The sequence below is a fragment of the Anopheles bellator genome, chromosome 2 (assembly GCF_943735745.2).
Source record: "Anopheles bellator chromosome 2, idAnoBellAS_SP24_06.2, whole genome shotgun sequence".
NCBI classification, from domain to species: Eukaryota; Metazoa; Arthropoda; class Insecta; order Diptera; family Culicidae; genus Anopheles; species Anopheles bellator.
Genome location: NC_071286.1, coordinates 48,663,522 through 48,682,037, shown reverse-complemented (window position 1 = coordinate 48,682,037; position 18,516 = coordinate 48,663,522). Strand labels below are relative to the sequence as shown.

The 18,516-nt window shown below is 38.9% G+C and overlaps 1 protein-coding gene across 1 annotated transcript in view; it reads left to right on the top strand.

Moving 5' to 3' along the window:
* The window catches only part of LOC131207638 (WD repeat and FYVE domain-containing protein 3), a 34,597-nt gene that overhangs the window by 10,853 nt on the left and 5,228 nt on the right, over positions 1-18,516 (top strand). Inside the window, exons 13-26 of the mRNA XM_058200260.1 lie at positions 222-1,239; positions 1,519-1,820; positions 3,664-4,317; positions 4,394-4,528; positions 8,512-8,664; positions 9,717-12,433; positions 12,509-12,614; positions 12,691-12,887; positions 13,809-14,112; positions 14,805-15,434; positions 15,531-15,634; positions 15,865-16,115; positions 16,198-16,682; positions 16,767-16,958. Coding sequence (XP_058056243.1) covers positions 222-1,239; positions 1,519-1,820; positions 3,664-4,317; positions 4,394-4,528; positions 8,512-8,664; positions 9,717-12,433; positions 12,509-12,614; positions 12,691-12,887; positions 13,809-14,112; positions 14,805-15,434; positions 15,531-15,634; positions 15,865-16,115; positions 16,198-16,682; positions 16,767-16,958 — 7,248 coding nt within the window. The remainder of the gene's footprint in view (positions 1-221; positions 1,240-1,518; positions 1,821-3,663; positions 4,318-4,393; positions 4,529-8,511; positions 8,665-9,716; positions 12,434-12,508; positions 12,615-12,690; positions 12,888-13,808; positions 14,113-14,804; positions 15,435-15,530; positions 15,635-15,864; positions 16,116-16,197; positions 16,683-16,766; positions 16,959-18,516) is intronic.

The following is an 18,516-nucleotide window of genomic DNA, read 5'->3' as shown; positions in this document are numbered from 1 at the left end:
CGGTAGATTATAGGTTCATTGTCAAACTATATATCAGAGCAAATTTTATTTTACAAATTAAATTTTATGAATAACAAGGCACCAGTTTTACAGATAACAGTCACTTACTGTTCACAAATTTAAGTTAATTGAATACTTCAATCTTTTTGTTTGAATTCTCATATATAGTTAGATAGATTCTCTTCGAGCCATCTTTAATGTTGTTACCCTTTTTTTCAAAGGTAATCATCCACGAAATGGCACCAACGATCACATCAGTATCAAAGGATTTATCAACCGATTATCTTATAGTTCATCCGAGTGTTATCATATGTATGTTGAAGTTGCTGCCTTCGATAGAAGAACCATGCCTAAGCGATGATTGTAACGCTACGGTACGATGGAAATCTTCAAGCTGCAACACTGTAACATTGCAGTACTTCTTAGCCGAAGTTATAAAATCGTTGGTTCGAAGTGAAAGAAATCAGCAGATTATGTGCGACCACGAGTTCAACCATTGTTTACTGAATATTTCAAGAGAAGTTTTTATCGATGAGCAGCATCCATTACATACATCGTTGGAGTATATTTTTGAACGTCTTGCCGTACAGGCACTGATGCCTAACACTTTACGAACGTTTCTTCGATTGAATTTACCATCTAGAAACGAACCACTGAATGAAAATTTACGCAAAATGGCAGCTAATCCGGTTCCATTAACACGTGTGAAAACTCTTGTTTCTATCACAACACCCCGTGATTTCCGTTTACATGGTCCTACAACGCCACCTTCATTCGTAGAGATGGATATGTCTACTGAAGGATTTGCTTGTTTATTCTTTCCCAATATTGCCCCAAATCAAGTGGGTACAGTTCATAGTTCACCACAACGGCATCACAATGATTTGGGTAGAATTAAAATGGTAAACGCCGATCGAATGAAAAGTAGACGTATTGACAATGACACGGGCATCAATGGACTGACGAGTGGATCATCAAACGCTCCACCCGATATAAGCAATGTTGGAGGTGTTGGATCTGGAGATCGGTCATTCCCAGCAATAAATGGACTAACGTTTAGTTCATGGTTTTGTATTGAGAGCTATCCATCACGTGAGGACAATCACCCGATAAGATTGCTACATATTATACGCACCGCCGATGGAACTCAAGAGAATGATATGGTGGTGTTTGGCGTTCTCATACTTGCCCCTGATAAATCACTGTTAGTTACAACACAAGAAACTCCGTTCACACAAGGTAAGTCACTAAATGTTCGTCTGCCAAAACTTATTACGAAAACAGCGGGAGCCCATGTTCAAGCGTTCTCAGGCTGAATAACAGGCAACACGCGTTGTAGCTAGATATTTCGGCTCATGATATTTAAAATTTTTATTCAATGGAAAATTAATCGTGCTTGCTTAAAAAATGAGTTGACCATTTTAATGAATTTTTAATGGTTAATTAAAACTGTATTGAACCAATTTTGGAAGATATTAACGCAAATTGTACAAATATTTTTCTTCCCTTTTCATTTAGATAACTACAATTACTTCAACAAAGAGTTGTTATCACCTGTTTCGTGTTCTGCAATCATCCAGGAATGTCAGTGGCATCATGTTGTCGTAACAGTAAACAAAGTGTTTTCAAAATCGTCAATGCTTTCGGTTTATTTTGATGGCCGACTTATACACACCCAAAAGACATATCCAATCGTGAAAGGACCGACTGTAGACAAAAATGTTGGAAGTTCTCTTCATGCCTTTATAGGAACACCACCATTATGGAGACAATATTCAAAGCTAATTTGGAAACAAGGTGTCTGTCATCTTATCGATGATGTACGTATTGTATTGTATTGTCTATGTATTGTAGAACGAAATCGTCCGAGATAAGTGCAGTATTTAAGAATACGGCTCAGTCCGTTCCTCTACAATTCAAAAAGAGCTGCTATTATTTCAATATAATTACAGAGTTATTGAAAAACTATTTGGAACAACATGTAAAATAAACAGATTAACAGTTTAAATAATTAAACAAAAAATGGAAAAATGGAAAAGCCAATCAAATCTGTTGAAAACATATTGAAAAAATAGTATATATTAGTATCTATATTTAGAAAAACTTCCTGTGAACAGTCATTGAAAGTTGTTAAGAGATGTTTCTAAATTACGTTGCTAATTTTATATATATAGTTTCAATATTTCCTTGTGGCAATGTCTGTATTGTTTGAATACAGCCAAGCCTTCTGAGGCACAAAAATGTGTGTGGTAAAAGTATTGTATTATATTTCAAGAAGTTCCGTGCAGTTAACGTCTTTTTATTATTCAATCATACCTATCCTAGTTACGCTTTAAAGTAGATAATAATGTAGAACAACTGTCTCGGATGATTAGTGACTATTTTCTTTGATTTATTAGGCGTATGATTTAATTCCTGTCGTTTTTGTTCGACATTTGTAACCTAATTACAACAACAAAACATATGACTACCTTAATGAAAGTATTGTCCGTCATACTACTTTCTCCCATTTTTTAGGTAGTTTCTCAATTTCACTCCCAACTTCTTATCTTTATCAACGATCCACTCAGAGACTTTTTTTTCAATACTTTCATAAGAAGCGAATCGTAGTGCTGCCAAATCGTTACTCATGCAACGGAACAAATACTTGTCCAAAAGTGCAACATCTGGTGAATACAGCGGGCGGGTTAAAATTCCTATCTGACATTTTCAAGATTGTGCCCTTTAATTTTTTTTATTTTGATTTTTGACCGGTTTTACGATGTGGGGTCGAGCGTTATCATTTTGAAAAATCAGCTTATCATGTCTTTCATTCCGTTCTCCTCGTTTTATGGCCAAAGCTTTGCTTCAAATGCATTAATTGTTTTTGATGAGATTATCCTTCAATAAAATTTTATTAGGTTCTGAAATCTCAAAGTACATCACACCTTTTATATCCCACCATATGCACAGCATTGCCCCCGCTGATAGTGTAGTCGGTAACGCTCTTCGCTGTCAGCGCAACTGGCCAGGGTTCGAATCCCGGGACCGGTTGTCGCTCAACCGGCCATGGTTTCGATTCCCGATACCGACGTTGACAGAAGGCGGTTGGCGCGGGACCAACTCCGCCCGTCAAAACGAACTGTTACGGATACTAGCACCAGGGATATTAATATTGTCTCTGGTGCAGGCCAAGACCGCACAGCGGTTGTAGCGCCAAAGAAGAAGAAGAAGAAGAAGAAGATATGCACACCATAACCGTTGCACAATGAATATTTCGCTTTGTTGGCGATGTTCATGGTTCACCAAGCTGTATCCAGGACTTTTTGGGTTTATGATTCTTGTAATAAGTTCCCTTTTCATCAACAGTGACGATTCTGTACAAGAATCCCTTTTCTGCCGTACAAGCAGTAATAAAAAATTACTCCCCGCAAAAACACTCTACTTCTACCAGGAACAAAACTTGACATGTTCAAATGCTCAAAACAGGTGTCGTTTACACTTTGACCAAACAATCTATACTGCGTTAGATGCGTAATTATAATAGCTATCAAACACCTGTTTAAAAAAAATTGTTTTATTCAGTGAGTAACGGCATGTATAGTAAAACGGCAGGAATTAAGTCATACACCTGATATATTTTAGATAATTTTTAATTTTTTCAATATGTTTTTACATTTACAGACTTTTGATGCGTCAACCGTTTCACGTGTTTATAAACTGGGTCCACATTATGTTGGGTCCTTCCAAGATACTCGCCTAAAAGACAGTGAAGACATCCATTCTTTAATTTTAGAGAATCGGGTGGCATTCGGCGTTAACCCGAAAGCATATTCTCACATGACGCTATTAAAGATACGGAAGGTGTATAATCGAACAGACGCGAAGACAATCGGAAAACAGCTTGGCATGAGTTCACATGAAAATGCCACGCCCATCTTAATATTGCACAACTCTGCTGTTCATCTAACCGGCCCAGCACGTACATTAGGAGGTGTACTTATCGGTTACTTAGGTATTCGAAAATTCAATCCCTTTCCTGTGTCGATGACACTGAATACGATTGGTGGGTGTAGTGTACTGCTTGGTTTGGTTGCAATGTCACAAGATGTGGAAAGTCTATATGCCGCTATTAAGGCAATGACGTGCATATTAAAGACAAATGAAGCTGCTCGTGAAGAAATGAACAACTATCGTTACTACCAAACACTGGGGATGTTGTTCAAGCGTAAAAAGTATCTGCTCAATTCCCACATTCTTCATCTTACGTTCAATATCGTTGGTACTGTACATACTGGATACGAAAATTCATCAATACCAAATATAACAGCATTCCAAGTAGGTTTCGATCAATAAATTTATGAAAGCATGGCAGCATGGCATGGCATTGTTTTAATGCTTATATTTTTTATAGGACTTGCTGTGCGATTTCGACATTTGGCTAGACAAATCAAATGATTTGATACGTTCTCTACTGGAACATCTGTTGGAATTGGTAGTAGAGTCAAATGCTAAAACGACCAACATTCGTATCCTCCAGGATCTTCAGGTAAGGTTTACTTTCCGTAATTTGACATAAACACACAACACAAACATATACATAAACAGGATTATGAACATAAACGTGGTCATATAAAGTATCGAGGCAGGGAACTATGGAAAACACTTAAATGGATGATAAAGCTACAGTTGGTTTGAAATTAACGGGAGGCGCCGTATCCGATGAAGCTTCAATTGCGGAGGATTTTATCAAGTTCATTGTTGAAAGCGTTTAAACTATATATCAGGGAATTGGGGGAGGGGGAGCAATCAGGATATCTAGAAGGACATTCCCGCGAATCTGCAGCTGGTACTTGCCAAATGGAAGGGGGTACATGGACCGAACACAACCGACTGCCCATTAAACACACAAAAAGCTGGTATTTTTCATAGATTTTGGGCATTTTTCATTGTATTTGACAACATTTCAGGCATACTAGGTCTTCGGTTGGCTGGCATAAACCTTTCTCTTCAAAAAGCCCAACAGAAAGAAGAAAGACCAAATTCGGTAACACGAAGCACGAACAGTTTTCACAATTTTAACAGTTGAACGATGTTGAACAATTGAACTAAAACGGCACATACACTGCTGACCAATAAAATAGTTAACAGTATTTAAACTGCATTGTTTTATCATTTTGCAAAACCTGCTGCAAAGGCATTGCAATGATAGCACAAGATAGTAGTACTAAAAATAAGGTAAAGATAATCTAAAAGAGGTGCAAAATTCTAGGAATTCGTTTCCTACAATAGAAACCAGTGAAAAATATCTGGACAATAAAATAGGTAAATCTGTGAATAAGACAAATTTCAATGAAATAACACTGTCTTCTTTTGCTAATGTCAAAGATCAATATCAAATTTCGTCAATTTCAAAATTAGTCAGTACCCCGTTGTGTATCCGCCGTTGTTTTGAAGCACTATATGCGCTCTTCTTGACAGCGAATAGATCAAATCCTGAAAAATTTTTAATGGAGCGTTGGCTTGTTAAAATATCTATCTCATGCTGGCATGCTTTCTTCTGCGTAAGGTGAATTTTCTTCCATGAATGATTTATGCTCGAGAGCATTCATGGTGCTCTTTATTCTGAAAAGGGGACCTACGCCAGACCATGAAAAACATCCCCAAATCATGATACTTCCACCACCATGTTTTACAGTTTTCTTTTGTAAACCTGGGATGGAATTCTTTGCCAGGAGGACGTCGAACATTCCACTGAAAGTACGAACGTAACAAATTTGTTTTGGTTTCGTCGCTCCATAAAATATTATGCCCCCTTTTCGTACCGTCAGTACCTTCCCAAGAACGGTATTGAGCAGCAAATTTTTTCCTCATCTGCATTCGTCGTCTGCATAACCTCTGCATAACCTGCATAGTGCAACTGTATAATCTGCATAACATTGCCTGGTAGTTATCCTCTTGCCGCCTACGTCTAGTTCTTGGGCTAATAATTTTATTTGTTACTAGCAGATCTCGGCGAGCTTCGCCACGCCTCATTTCATTTTCATTTCTCGACTATCCGGCGTTTCAGAGGATCGGACTTCCAGATGATGTCCGGTCGGCTTCCCTTCTCGCTTCCCGTGGATACATGAGAAAACTCGCGCCAGCTGAATTTATAAAGTTGGGAGGGGTTTCAAAAATTCATCAGAATATTTCCCCATCCCAAAAATTCCCACTTGCAGAATTTAGTTCGATTTGTTCGATAAACAGCGTACGTATAAAATATCACCGAAATTAGAAAGTCCCGAAAAGCGACTTGCGACGCCACCACAAACTAACGTAAGCGCAGCAAACCGCCAGCGAGTTGACCTGACCAAACTTGTGGATCGTGTTTGATCTACGCGACAGGCAGTTTGATCAAGGCCCAAGTTGAACGCGAAAGCTCTGAAATTGAAAGAGGAAGCTGATCGTGTACATTAAGCTCTATCCCGGACGGCACAAACATGCTATGAACATAGTGGAAAACAACATTTGGTGGTGGAACAACCAACATGAAACATCTGAACAGTATTTACTATAATATGAAAGCCAATTTTGCACAGAAATCTAAAAATCAAAAATTAGTATACGAGGGCTGTTCAAAAAGTAGTTAGACATTTCAATTTCCGCGGGCTACGTATATTCGATTTTCGATTTGTTTTTGGCGTTAGGTTGCTACACATGTCACTCACTTATGGTGACAACTCAATGCATCAAGTAATCAGTCAATTTTCGACAATTGTTTTGCTCGGACATGTTTTGTCCCAAACGATTATTTATTTATTTATTTAATTATTAAAAATGTTCGCCAATGGCTTAACAAGTTCAGCTTACGTATTAAGGACTTAAATACTAGGGGCAGTGGAGGCGCGGAGGCGGGAGCGGAAGGAAGAAATGGGGAGGTGGATGTCGAACAGGGGACTTGCGGCATTGAAGGACCCGACTTGCGGCGCACGCAGGAATGGGTCAACTGATCCGAAGCGTGATCGGCGGGGAGGAATGAGGAACGGGGGTCTGTCGCGGAGGCGGCGGGATGGAGCATAGAATTGGAGTGACGAAAGTAGGGAAGGAGCATCCGTATTATGGAGCAGGAGGTTGGCGATGAAGGGGGATTGGGCAAGGAGTGGCGGGACGCTATTGAAGGAAGCCCCAACATGCGACAGCGAGTGTCGTATGGGGGCAAGGTGGAAACAGAGGTACCCAGGAGCCTACGAATAGCAAGCCTGGTAAACCGCCGTTGCACCTTCTCTAACCTATCCATAGAGGAAGGCGACGCGGGGGACCAGACAACACAAGCGTATTCGAGGACAGGACGGACCCAGCAGCAGAAAAGCGCCCTCAGGCACCACGGGTCGCGTATTATGGTTGTCTATTCCGAAAAATGGATGGCAAAGAATCTGTATCAAATTTTGTGTAAAAAAGAAATTAAGAACTCGGACGCAATCGAAATGTTAACTTTGGTTTACGGTGAAGCTATTAAGACCAAAACGGCGCTTATTAACGGCGGCGTGGTTCAAAAATTTTTCAGAGGGCCGAGAAGATGTGAATGTCGAAATGCCAAGTTTGGTCAAATGTGAACAGTTTTACTTACAATTTTCTTCGATTGCAGTGTAGTGGTGCATCATGAGTTGTTGCCAAAGGATAGAATGGTCAATAACGAATATTTCCTGCGAGTTATGTGCAATTTGCCCGAACACACGCCCGGATTGGCGAGAAACCCACAATAGGCTGTCGCGACTCTAATACATAATTGTTTCTACGATAATTTTTGGCCAAAACAACTTACTAATGATGCTAAAGCTACCGTATGCCTGGCCCCTGTGTCTTCCCAAGGAGCAACTATGTACGTTTTAGTGTACGCGTCGTCAACGCGCTGACGATTCGAAAGCTCGTGGCTCCTTGGGTTTTGCCTGTTCCGGAAACTAAAGGTGACCATGAAAGGACCACGCTACGATACGATACAGGATATAAAGACGGCATCGCCATCGCCGTCTTGATGAGCCAAAACTTTTAATACTTTTTGAACAGCTCTCATATATCCCAATTTGACGGTAAAGTAAGTGTGATGTAACACTGTTCACCTTGCTTAATGTGAATTAAATCTATTTCTAGCTTTCACAAGCCGATTCAATTTTTTAAATCATAATATAACATAACGTCCCTGCTGATAGAGCAGTCGGTAACGCTTGTCGCTGTCACGCAGCTGGCCTGGGTTCAAATCCCTGGTTGTCACTCAACTGGCCAGGATTTCGATTCCCGATACCGGGGGTTGGTGCGGGGCTGACAACCCCGCCCTTAAAAAAAACGAACGTTGCAGAGAGCAACAGAAATATTAACAATGCCTCTGGTGCAGGCCAAGACCGCCTGGTCGTTGTAGCGCAAAATAAGAAGAAGAGTATAACTTTACAAACAACAACAAAACATAACAAATATACACATTTCATAAGTAACAATGTTTTGTAAAAATGTTATTGAATATAAAATATAATTATCGTATAATATTTCTCTTTTCAGTGCCTGTCGAAATTACTTTTTGTAATTGAATACATCTCAGAAGAGAATGCTCTGAAAGCCGGGTCTTCTTTATTGCGTGTTTTACTTGGTCATCATTTGAAGTCTAACGAACTTTTGTTGTTTGGCCAGTACGTCATCAATTGCATTCCTGAGGTAAGTGTTTCTGGTAGTTGTTTTTTCGATGGAACAAAAGTGCGACTCTAATTGCTCTATCTCAACCGTTAATCTATTTGCACTTCCTTCACACAATATTGTGCTAATGTTTCAAACACTGCCAAAACCATCCCAAAAACATAAACATAGTATTAAGTTTCGCAATTTCATTTCTGCGGAGGAGAAATGTTCTTTTTCTTTGTATTTCATAGGTTTGTCAAGAAATCATATCGTTATTAATTAACGTATTACATATGTCATATTATAAATTTTCTTTTTTTGCCTACTTATTTGCAATCCGCGAAAAAGGTCATAGTCGCTTGGTGCAAGGTTTGAACTATGCGGTCTAAACTTTACAACCAAGCTCCCGGAGTTTTTGGCGAGTCACTGTAGACATGTTTGGCATTTCGTTGTCATAATGGAACGCATCATTTCTTCTGTTGACCAATTCTGGCCGTTTCTGGTCAATTGCTAGCTTCGAACGGTGCAGTTGTTGACAGTAGAGATCTGTATTTAGTGTTTAGCCAAACGGAAGCAACTCGTAATAAATGATTCCTTTCATGTCCCACCATATACCAAGTAGAACCTTCCAGACCTGATTTGGCCACCGTTTGAGTTGCTTCACCAAGCTACGCCCATGATTGTTTTCGCACAATATTGTGCTAACTTACCCATTTCCCATACCCCATTCCCCCGTGTTTAAGAAATACGTCAATTTCATTCCGTTTGGTCAACACTTCGCAGATGGAAATTCGATCGATCACGTTTTTTGAGTTCATTAGTATGGTACCCAAACATCAAGTTCTTTCTAAGCTTTGCGCAAATGGCTTTAGACTGTTTGATGGTTTATCTTTAACTCCTGTGCGATGCTACGAATATTAAGATGCCGATTAACTTAGATTATTCCTGTGATTGTATTGGAATGTATCTGTGATTTTATTTTCGACGACGTGTCTACCTCGCACAGGGCCTCTTTAACATTAAAAACAACTGAACTGAACAACTGATTTCACACGCCTTGCATTCCTTGCCGATTTTTGTTTTCTTTACAGCAGCATCATCTGAAATGTGACACAAGCCAGCGTGAACAGCTACCTAATCGTTTTCTGAGAATATTGCACGACCTTCATTTCAACTCCAATAACACCGTTAATTTACGGCTATGCGAAGAAGTCACTCGAGTACTAGGACTTGATTGGATACTGCTATTGATGCAACCTCAGCTTGATAGCTCTACGATGATATGGGCAATGCGTATATTAGTGGTGCATTTATCCACGGAGACAATACGGGCACGATTTCGTGATAGAACAAAACACTCAGAGAATGAGGGTTACTTGAAAAATACAGGCATGGTTACAAAGTCACGCAATGCCATTCTGTTACCGTCAACTATTCGTCAATCTGAGGATGGTCTTTCAAGTTCTGTCGCATCTACAGAAGCTTCTCATAAAAATGATACCCCAGAAATTGTTATGCAACAAACATCAATCTTAATGGGATTTCCTTATCTTGAATGGTTGCTCCTTCATCGAAGTGATATTCCTGAGGTTTATTCGTTGTTGATTGCATTGATCGTGGGACATCCTGTCAAATCAACGATACTTCCATCAAAATGTCAAAGTCTCGAAGCAATATGGTCGTTCATTTGGACATCGCGTGAAGTTGGTACAATCGAAACAAATGTATCTCAAACAAGAATAATTCCATTTTGTTCAGAAGCTATATGCATAATACTAAGTTTAATAAGAAAGATACTGCATAACAATCAGGCTGGTAAAATCTGGGATGATTGTGAAACGTACGATTCGCCTAAAACATGGCTTCAATCTTATTCGGTTGACATCGTAAAACTACTAATGTCGTTATATAGACATTTGCCCGATTTCGCATCAATTGCTATGAGCCCGAATGTGATAGCTTCGCTCATATCTACATTGTATGCTCCTTCTTTTGCCATCAAACCAACGTTGTCTCCTACATCTTCATCGACATCTTTTTCAGTTATGGAAAAAGAAACAATAAGTTCAGATGGCGATCAATTACTTTCGAATGAACACCCAACGTCGTCAAAATCTTTAGAATATAGTCCAGATGATAGTCCATGCTTAAAAGAAATCAGAGAGCTAACAATGGATTTTTTATTAACACTAGTGGTGGACTCCTTACCAATTGAAAGTACTGCAAATATTCCACCAGTCATAGACTCAATATTAGAATTATGTTCTCCCTACAATAACATTAGTGAGGAACAACGAAAGCACTATTTATCTAAAATCATCCATTTGCTAATTCCACGCTTGCTATCATGCAAAATATTTGAACCACCGACAGTACTCAACATAACACTGACTACAGTTCAAAGTGGACACGTGTTAGACAACGTGTTTTATATAACAGGAAGAATAGTTGACAAACTATGGCAACGTATGCTTGACTTGGATGGTCGCGAAGTTTTCGATTACTGCGTAGGAATGATACTTCAAACTAAGCAATGTGCCTCCATTCCTGCTTTGAACAGAGTGGGAAGCACTATTAGTATCTACAGCATTGGATCACTAGAATCATTGTATCGGTCGCTGAATCGTTGCATATTGTATCTATTAGCATATCCTCCAGACCCCAAGGATAATACGTCGTTAGCGGAAGTACTTCAGCTATTAATTACCAATCGTTTACTGGTTTTCGGTGCATGCAATCACGATCCTGATTTTATTGGGTGCCTCACCTACTGCTTGTTACAGCTACACGAAGATGAGCTAGGGGTAGACAATGGTGCACAACGCATTGCTCTTGTCGCTCCAATCACACATGCAAGTGGAAGTTCGTCAATTTGGTACATGGACGATTTGCTCAATAAGTGCGATACGGTCGATAATGCCAAAGAAGTGGACTTTCCATCAAGAGAACAGACTTCTGATCTACAATCGGTACTGACAATGTTATCTTTTAGAGTATGGGAAGAATTATACATATGCAAGAAACCGGTAATTGAAGAAATATTCAAAGTGACACTTATTCAACCGGCACGAAATGCAAGAGCACCGGATATGAAACGTACGAAACAACAAGTTTTTGAAATGGCGTTGAAACATTGGCTAGCATATTTGGCAGTGGAACGACGCACAGTATCTCGAACACAGTATGACGGTCCAAATAACATTCAATCAAAGATACAAAAAGTTACCGGCGGCTTAACACGTCTTACAAGTCGTGCCAAGTTAAAGAAAGATAGCAATCAAAAACGCCTGCGACCCGATGACTTGGGAGATGTTTTGATTGAAAAGCTAAACTCTGTTAAGCTTACTTTGGTGCGGGAGTACTGGGACTTTCGATTAACGCAACATAATTATACTTGTGCGCACACAAAACGCTATGTTTATGAAGACTGGTTACAAACAGAAGGGGAACTTATTCGAGAACGTGCCATTTGGGGACCAGAGTGCAGTGATAGTTTTACAAAGTGGGTTTTGGATAATACAGAAGGCCCTTACCGGATGCGCAAAAAAATGCTTAAAAATGAGGTATTTCACATCCATTACCCTCCGCGGGAAGCATTGCAAACAAACGCTAGTAGTGATCACCAACAGCAACGACAACTGAAATGTCGCGTTGCTATTAGCCATGACAGCGCAAAATACGCTGATGTTATGCGGCAGTATCAATGCATGTTTTCTGAGCACTTTGAGCATGAAGGCAACGTCAGCAAGGAAAGGTTGACAGGAAGTGAAGTCACCAAAAATAATTTGGAATTTCCAAAATCTCCACGGTAAGAGCACTCGATAATAATATTACAATCCAAATTATATAGTTTATCAATAAAAGTCGTTGTTTACGTGTACAGGGATGAGAAAGATTTAGAAGGCGATTGCTTAGAAAACGAAGAAGGCCTTTGTTCATCACTACCAGACAATCAAGCTTTGTTACGGCTTCTAGAAGAGAATGAAAAGGTAACACCTTTGTTTGATATTCTAATAAATCGATTTCAGTTATTTATGCAATCAATATATTTCTCCATTTCTGAAGGTCTCGCACATCTTCCGATCAGCGCGAATACAGGGTTTGGATACATTCGAGGGGCTATTTTTAATCGGTCGGCAATGCTGTTACATTGTTGACGGGTTCACATTACTACGTAATCGTGAAATAAGAGATATTGATACCTTACCTAAGGAGAATTATGAACCAATCATACCATGTACTGCTCCAGCTGAAACTCAAACGTAATGTATAATTGATTACTTCCGTACATATTTAAAAATAATCTATTTATTTTTTATTATACATTTTTGAATTTTTCTATTTTATTTGTTACCCTTTTACAACTAGTTCCAAAAATGTTTTTCTAGCCTATTTCGAACCTACGTTAACATTTGGATGCCATTAGTATGTTTTGCCATATAAACAATACCATTTTTACTGATCGATTCGAAAGCCATATGAAACAATTTATAAAAATATAGAGATATTTATTATATAAAAATTATGATATTACTATATAAATTATAATATTCTTATTGATTTATTGCTATTACAACCGACAGAGCCGTATTGAGCCACTTTTGCATTCATATTGATGCACTGTCAGTGTTCGAACTGACGCATTTCGCATAGAAACCGATGCAGCATAGATGGATGACGCAGATGGAAATCTAGAAAAGTTTTGTTTCGTATTTCATTTGTTTCAAAGGCTTTCTATTTGTTCGTTGGGTCTTGGACAGTGTTTTCGGAAGGAAATGCTCCAAGACATGGATTATTCCAAGATACCCCCAAACAAATTTCGACCTGTAGGCAAAATCACATCTTGAACAGTTGAGTTAGCACCTCATTTCTCAGATATAGTTCCTTGTACTTACTTTATTGAACACGTTTTGCGTAGATTAAAACGAAAAATAATTTTACTATGATTGCAACAATTAGATTATCGTTGCTGCATTGTGCTGCTTTAGAAGAGACTTGCGTTGGAGGCGATCAAATTAATTTTGATTAACAATAATATGCCAAAAATAATACTAATGCCAGTAAATTATTTTAATTTACCATTATATCTCTTGCAATGATATTTCTTTAAATATTTTTTGTTAAATTTTGACTTAAAATTCTTAGTCTCATTCGAAAAATTCCTTTTATAACGATTTTTTCAGGTTTCGTAATATACGTCGTTGTTCAAAAATATTGTACGAAGATATCCGCGAGATACAAAAGCGACGATACCTGTTACAGCCAATTGCACTGGAAATGTTTTGCTGTGATGGACAAAATTATTTAATAAGTTTTCCGTGTAAGGTGCGCAACAAAGTTTTTCAAAAATTAACATCGATGGCTACACAAATCGCCGACAAAGCACATCTATCGGTAGCAGGGCAGAAACGCGCCGCAAATGTAGAACAATATACAGGATTGCTAAGTAGTCTAATTGGAGAAATTTCGGTAACGCAGCGATGGGTGGTGAGTAAACAGTTGTATTAAAATGTTGTTAAATTGTTGTTAAATGCGTTATCATGATATCAAAAGTGTAACTATATATTGTGTACGTTATGATTCGAAACTTTGCAAATCGATTTTCTTAACAATACATTCAAAATGCACGACGTGTGGGCTTTCCAAGCCCCAAAATAGGACAATTCTGCTTATAAAAATAATAATTATTACTATTATTATTCCACCGAGGTAGAAATGAGCTTTTCGCACATGACTATGGAAAATTGCGTACAGTTTGAGCTGAAGATTCAACACTTTGACAATAAGCTTTTACATGTCGCAATTTTCTGCATCGTCCCATTTCGTAAATATCAACGTTTTTACTAAATGTTTCCAGAACTGCATAATGAAGTTTGGCGTTTTAAAAGTCAAGTGATCGGTAGTTTAAAATTCAAACACTTGATGAATCACTCACGAGTTGCGCAGTTCCGACTATGACGATGGATGAATCCCAACATTGGCTATTACCCATAGATTAACATTGTCTCTGGTGCAGGCCAAGACCGCTCGGCGATTGTAGCCGAATAAGATGAAGAAGACATATGGTTAAGATTTAAAAATAGAAATCAACTGTGCAACTGTTCAATTTTTAAAATAATTTTTGAAAGTGTATCCATCTATTAAAGAGTAATAAAAATTATCATATCTTTTCTTTGCAGCAAGGAGAAATATCAAACTTTCAGTATCTAATGCATTTGAATTCTCTGGCTGGGCGTTCGTATAACGACCTTATGCAATACCCAGTGTTTCCCTGGATATTGTCGAACTACGATTCGGATACTTTAAACCTCAACGATGAAAACAATTTTCGTGATTTATCAAAACCAATGGGAGCACAATCTCAAGAACGCCTTGAACAGTTCCAAAAACGATTCAAAGATTGGGATGATCCTCTAGGCGAGACACCACCCTACCACTATGGTACGCATTACAGTTCGGCCATGATTGTTTGTGCATATCTGGTCCGGTTAGAACCGTTTGCCCAACATTTTCTACGGCTGCAGGGCGGACATTTTGATCTGGCTGATCGAATGTTCCACAGTATCAAAGAAGCTTGGTACTCCGCATCAAAACAAAACATGGCGGACGTTAAGGAACTGATACCAGAGTTTTTTTATTTACCCGAGTTTTTAGAAAACTCTAACAGTTTTGACCTTGGTACAAAACAAAATGGTGAAATGTTGAACGATGTAATACTGCCGGTATGGGCAAAAAACGACACAAGGGAGTTCATAAGAATGCATCGCGAAGCCCTCGAATGTGACTACGTCAGTCGCCAGCTTCATTTGGTAAGGTTTATTTCTAGGTTTATTATTTTGATACGTTTTGTTCCTCATGAATGATGTCTTGGAGATTGATGCGATGTCTTTATTTTTATGAACTAGTGGATTGACCTAATTTTCGGATACAAACAACAAGGCCAGGCATCGGTTGAAGCTGTGAATGTGTTTCATCATCTATTCTATGAAGGAAATGTGGACATATATAAGTAAGTTGTTAAAACATACAAAAAAAATATAATTTTTTATATTTTTATCATCTACTTCGACTGGACTGTGTCAAATTTTTAAATTGTATTTTAAAGATCCTTCCTACCACACGCTAAAAATGCCCTATGGTGGTGGTAGACACTTAGTGCAAAGCATGCTAAGAAAAAAGAAGCTATCACATATAAATAGTATATTTTATTCATTATAATAATAATGTATGTCTTTTTAGCATTGACGACCCATTGAAAAAAAATGCTGCTATAGGATTCATAAATAATTTTGGGCAAATACCTAAACAGTTGTTCCGAAAAGCTCACCCCCCGAAAAGAATGGCTCAATCAAAATATGCGAATAAACTGGGTAACGTAAGCCCTCTTATACCACCGTTGTCATCACTAGGAGGCATGACTGCTAATAATAATGAAAAATTGTTCTTCTACCACCTCAATGATCTAACACCGAGTGCTCAACCTATTAAAGGTATGTGAAAATTGTATACCGATTCATTGTTATAGGCCGATTCTTTGTAATAAAAATGTTTCTTTTCCATTTATCATGGTAGAAGTTTCTGGTCCTGTTGGCCAAATAGTTCAACAGGACAGGTGCATATTGGCTGTCGAACAAAATAAAATTCTTGTGCCAACTTCATATAATCAATACGTGGCGTGGGGTTTCGCTGATCATTCGATACGCGTTGGTACTTATGATACCGATAGAGTAAGTTTTGTATGCGAAAACATCCACCAATGTGGCGAAATACTTTCGTGTACATCTCCTGGAGCAAAACAGCTTATTCTAGGAGGAACGAGCTCGATTCTTTTGGTTTGCAGTTTTGATACGAAACGTAAGAAAATAATCCACAAGAAATCACTCTTTGGCCACACAGATGCAGTTACTGCACTGGCGTCAAGCACAGCCTACAATATTATTGTAAGCGGATCGCGCGATCGATCTGCGATAATATGGGATCTTTGTCGTTTAAGTTACGTTCGACAGCTAAACGGACATGCTGGTGTTGTTGGCGCAGTTAGCATTAATGAATTAACGGTAAGATTCTATAATTTCCTTTGAGCCATGAGGCTCATTTGTTTCGGATTTTTTTTTTATTACGTTCAACTTTAATCCATTCAGGGCGACATTGCTACTTGTTCTGGTACTCGTTTATATATTTGGTCTATCAACGGAGTGCAGTTAGCCGTAGTTAATACTAGCACAGGTAGCTCCGACCGTATGCAGCAAATTCTATGTACATCATTTTCTAGTACAAAAGAGTGGGATACCCACAACGTTATTATAACTGGATCTACTGACGGCGTAGTGAGGGTGAGTAACCTGAATATTAGTTGTTGCTTTTTCTACAGGGTGTTTCATTAACGATGCACTTTTTCATTTAGTTGTAAAACAAAAACGGCTGAATATTTTTTAATGGTTGAACATTTACTTGAAAGATTCATTCCTTCCATTTTTTTTCGAAAAACTATTTTGGGCAAATGTCCATCACAATGGCTTGGCAGTTCGGCTCATTTGGTCGACCTATTTTTGAGTACATTTTCAATTGTATCTGGTCCTATTTCGGCAATAGCAACTTGAATTGAGGTCTTAAGGTTGTCAATAGCTGCTGCTGTTTGCATAAAATAAATATAGATTGTGGCTGTCACTGTATGGCACGTAACGCCGTCCTGTTTAAACCAAACGCCGTCAAAGTTCTCAGCTTCAATTTCACCGAAAAATCAATCAGCCAAAATCCGCACCAAACACTCATTCGTTCGTTAATGAAACACCCTGTATTTACTATCAGGCGTACAAATAGAAAACCGCCGTTTTTTCTCATGATTTGAGGCTTTATTGTAAAAAACTCCTTACAAACTCATTCTTCAAAGTAATTACCATTGTTAGCCACAACTTTTTCCCACAATTTGGGCAGCTTTTGAATTCCTTGTTGGAAAAATTGTTCATCTTTCGACGCGATCCATTCATCGATCCAATTTTTGGTGTCCTCGACAGAACGGAAGCGCCGCTCGGCCAGGTCATGCGTCATCGATCGGAATAAATAGTAGTCTGACGGGGCGATGTCTGGAGAGTAGGGCGGGTGGGGTAGTATGTGCCATTTCAATGTTTCCAGGTATGTTTTCACGACTTTGGAAACATGAGGTCGAGCGTTGTCGTGAAGAAGGATAACTTTGTCGTGTCTTTCTGAATATTGTGGCCGTTTTTCCTTCAACGCTCGACTCAGCCGCATTAGTTGTGTACGATACAGGACTCCTGTAATGGTATCGCCTGGTTGCAATAGTTCGTAATAGACAACGCCGAGCTGGTCCCACCAAATACAGAGCATCAGCTTCGAGCCATGAATGTTCGGTTTAGCTGCAGATGTTGATGCATCGCCGGGAAGCCCCCACGATTTTTTACGCTTTGGGTTATCATGGTGTATCCACTTTTCATCCCCGGTCACGATGAGATGTAAAAAATCTTTTCTTTTTTGCCGTTCAAGGAGTTGCTCGCAAATGAAAAGACGCCGTTTGACGTCCATCGACTTCAACTCGTGCGGCACCCATTATTCTAGTTTCTGGATCATTCCCAGGGCTTTTAGCCGATGCGATATTGTTTGTCGTGTCACACCCAATAAGTCTGCAAGTTCCTGTTGAGTTCGACAAGCATCTTCTTCCAGCAAAGTTTTCAATTCGGCATCTTCGAACTTTTTCACCGGTCTGGGACGCTCCTTGTCTTGCACGTCATAATCGCCGTTTTTGAACTTGCAAAACCACTCCCGACACGTTCTTACACTAATGCAGGCTTCACCATAAACTTCTACTATCATTCGATGCGCTTCAGCTGCATTTTTTTTAGCATGAAACGCAAAAAGCAACACTTCCCGCAAATG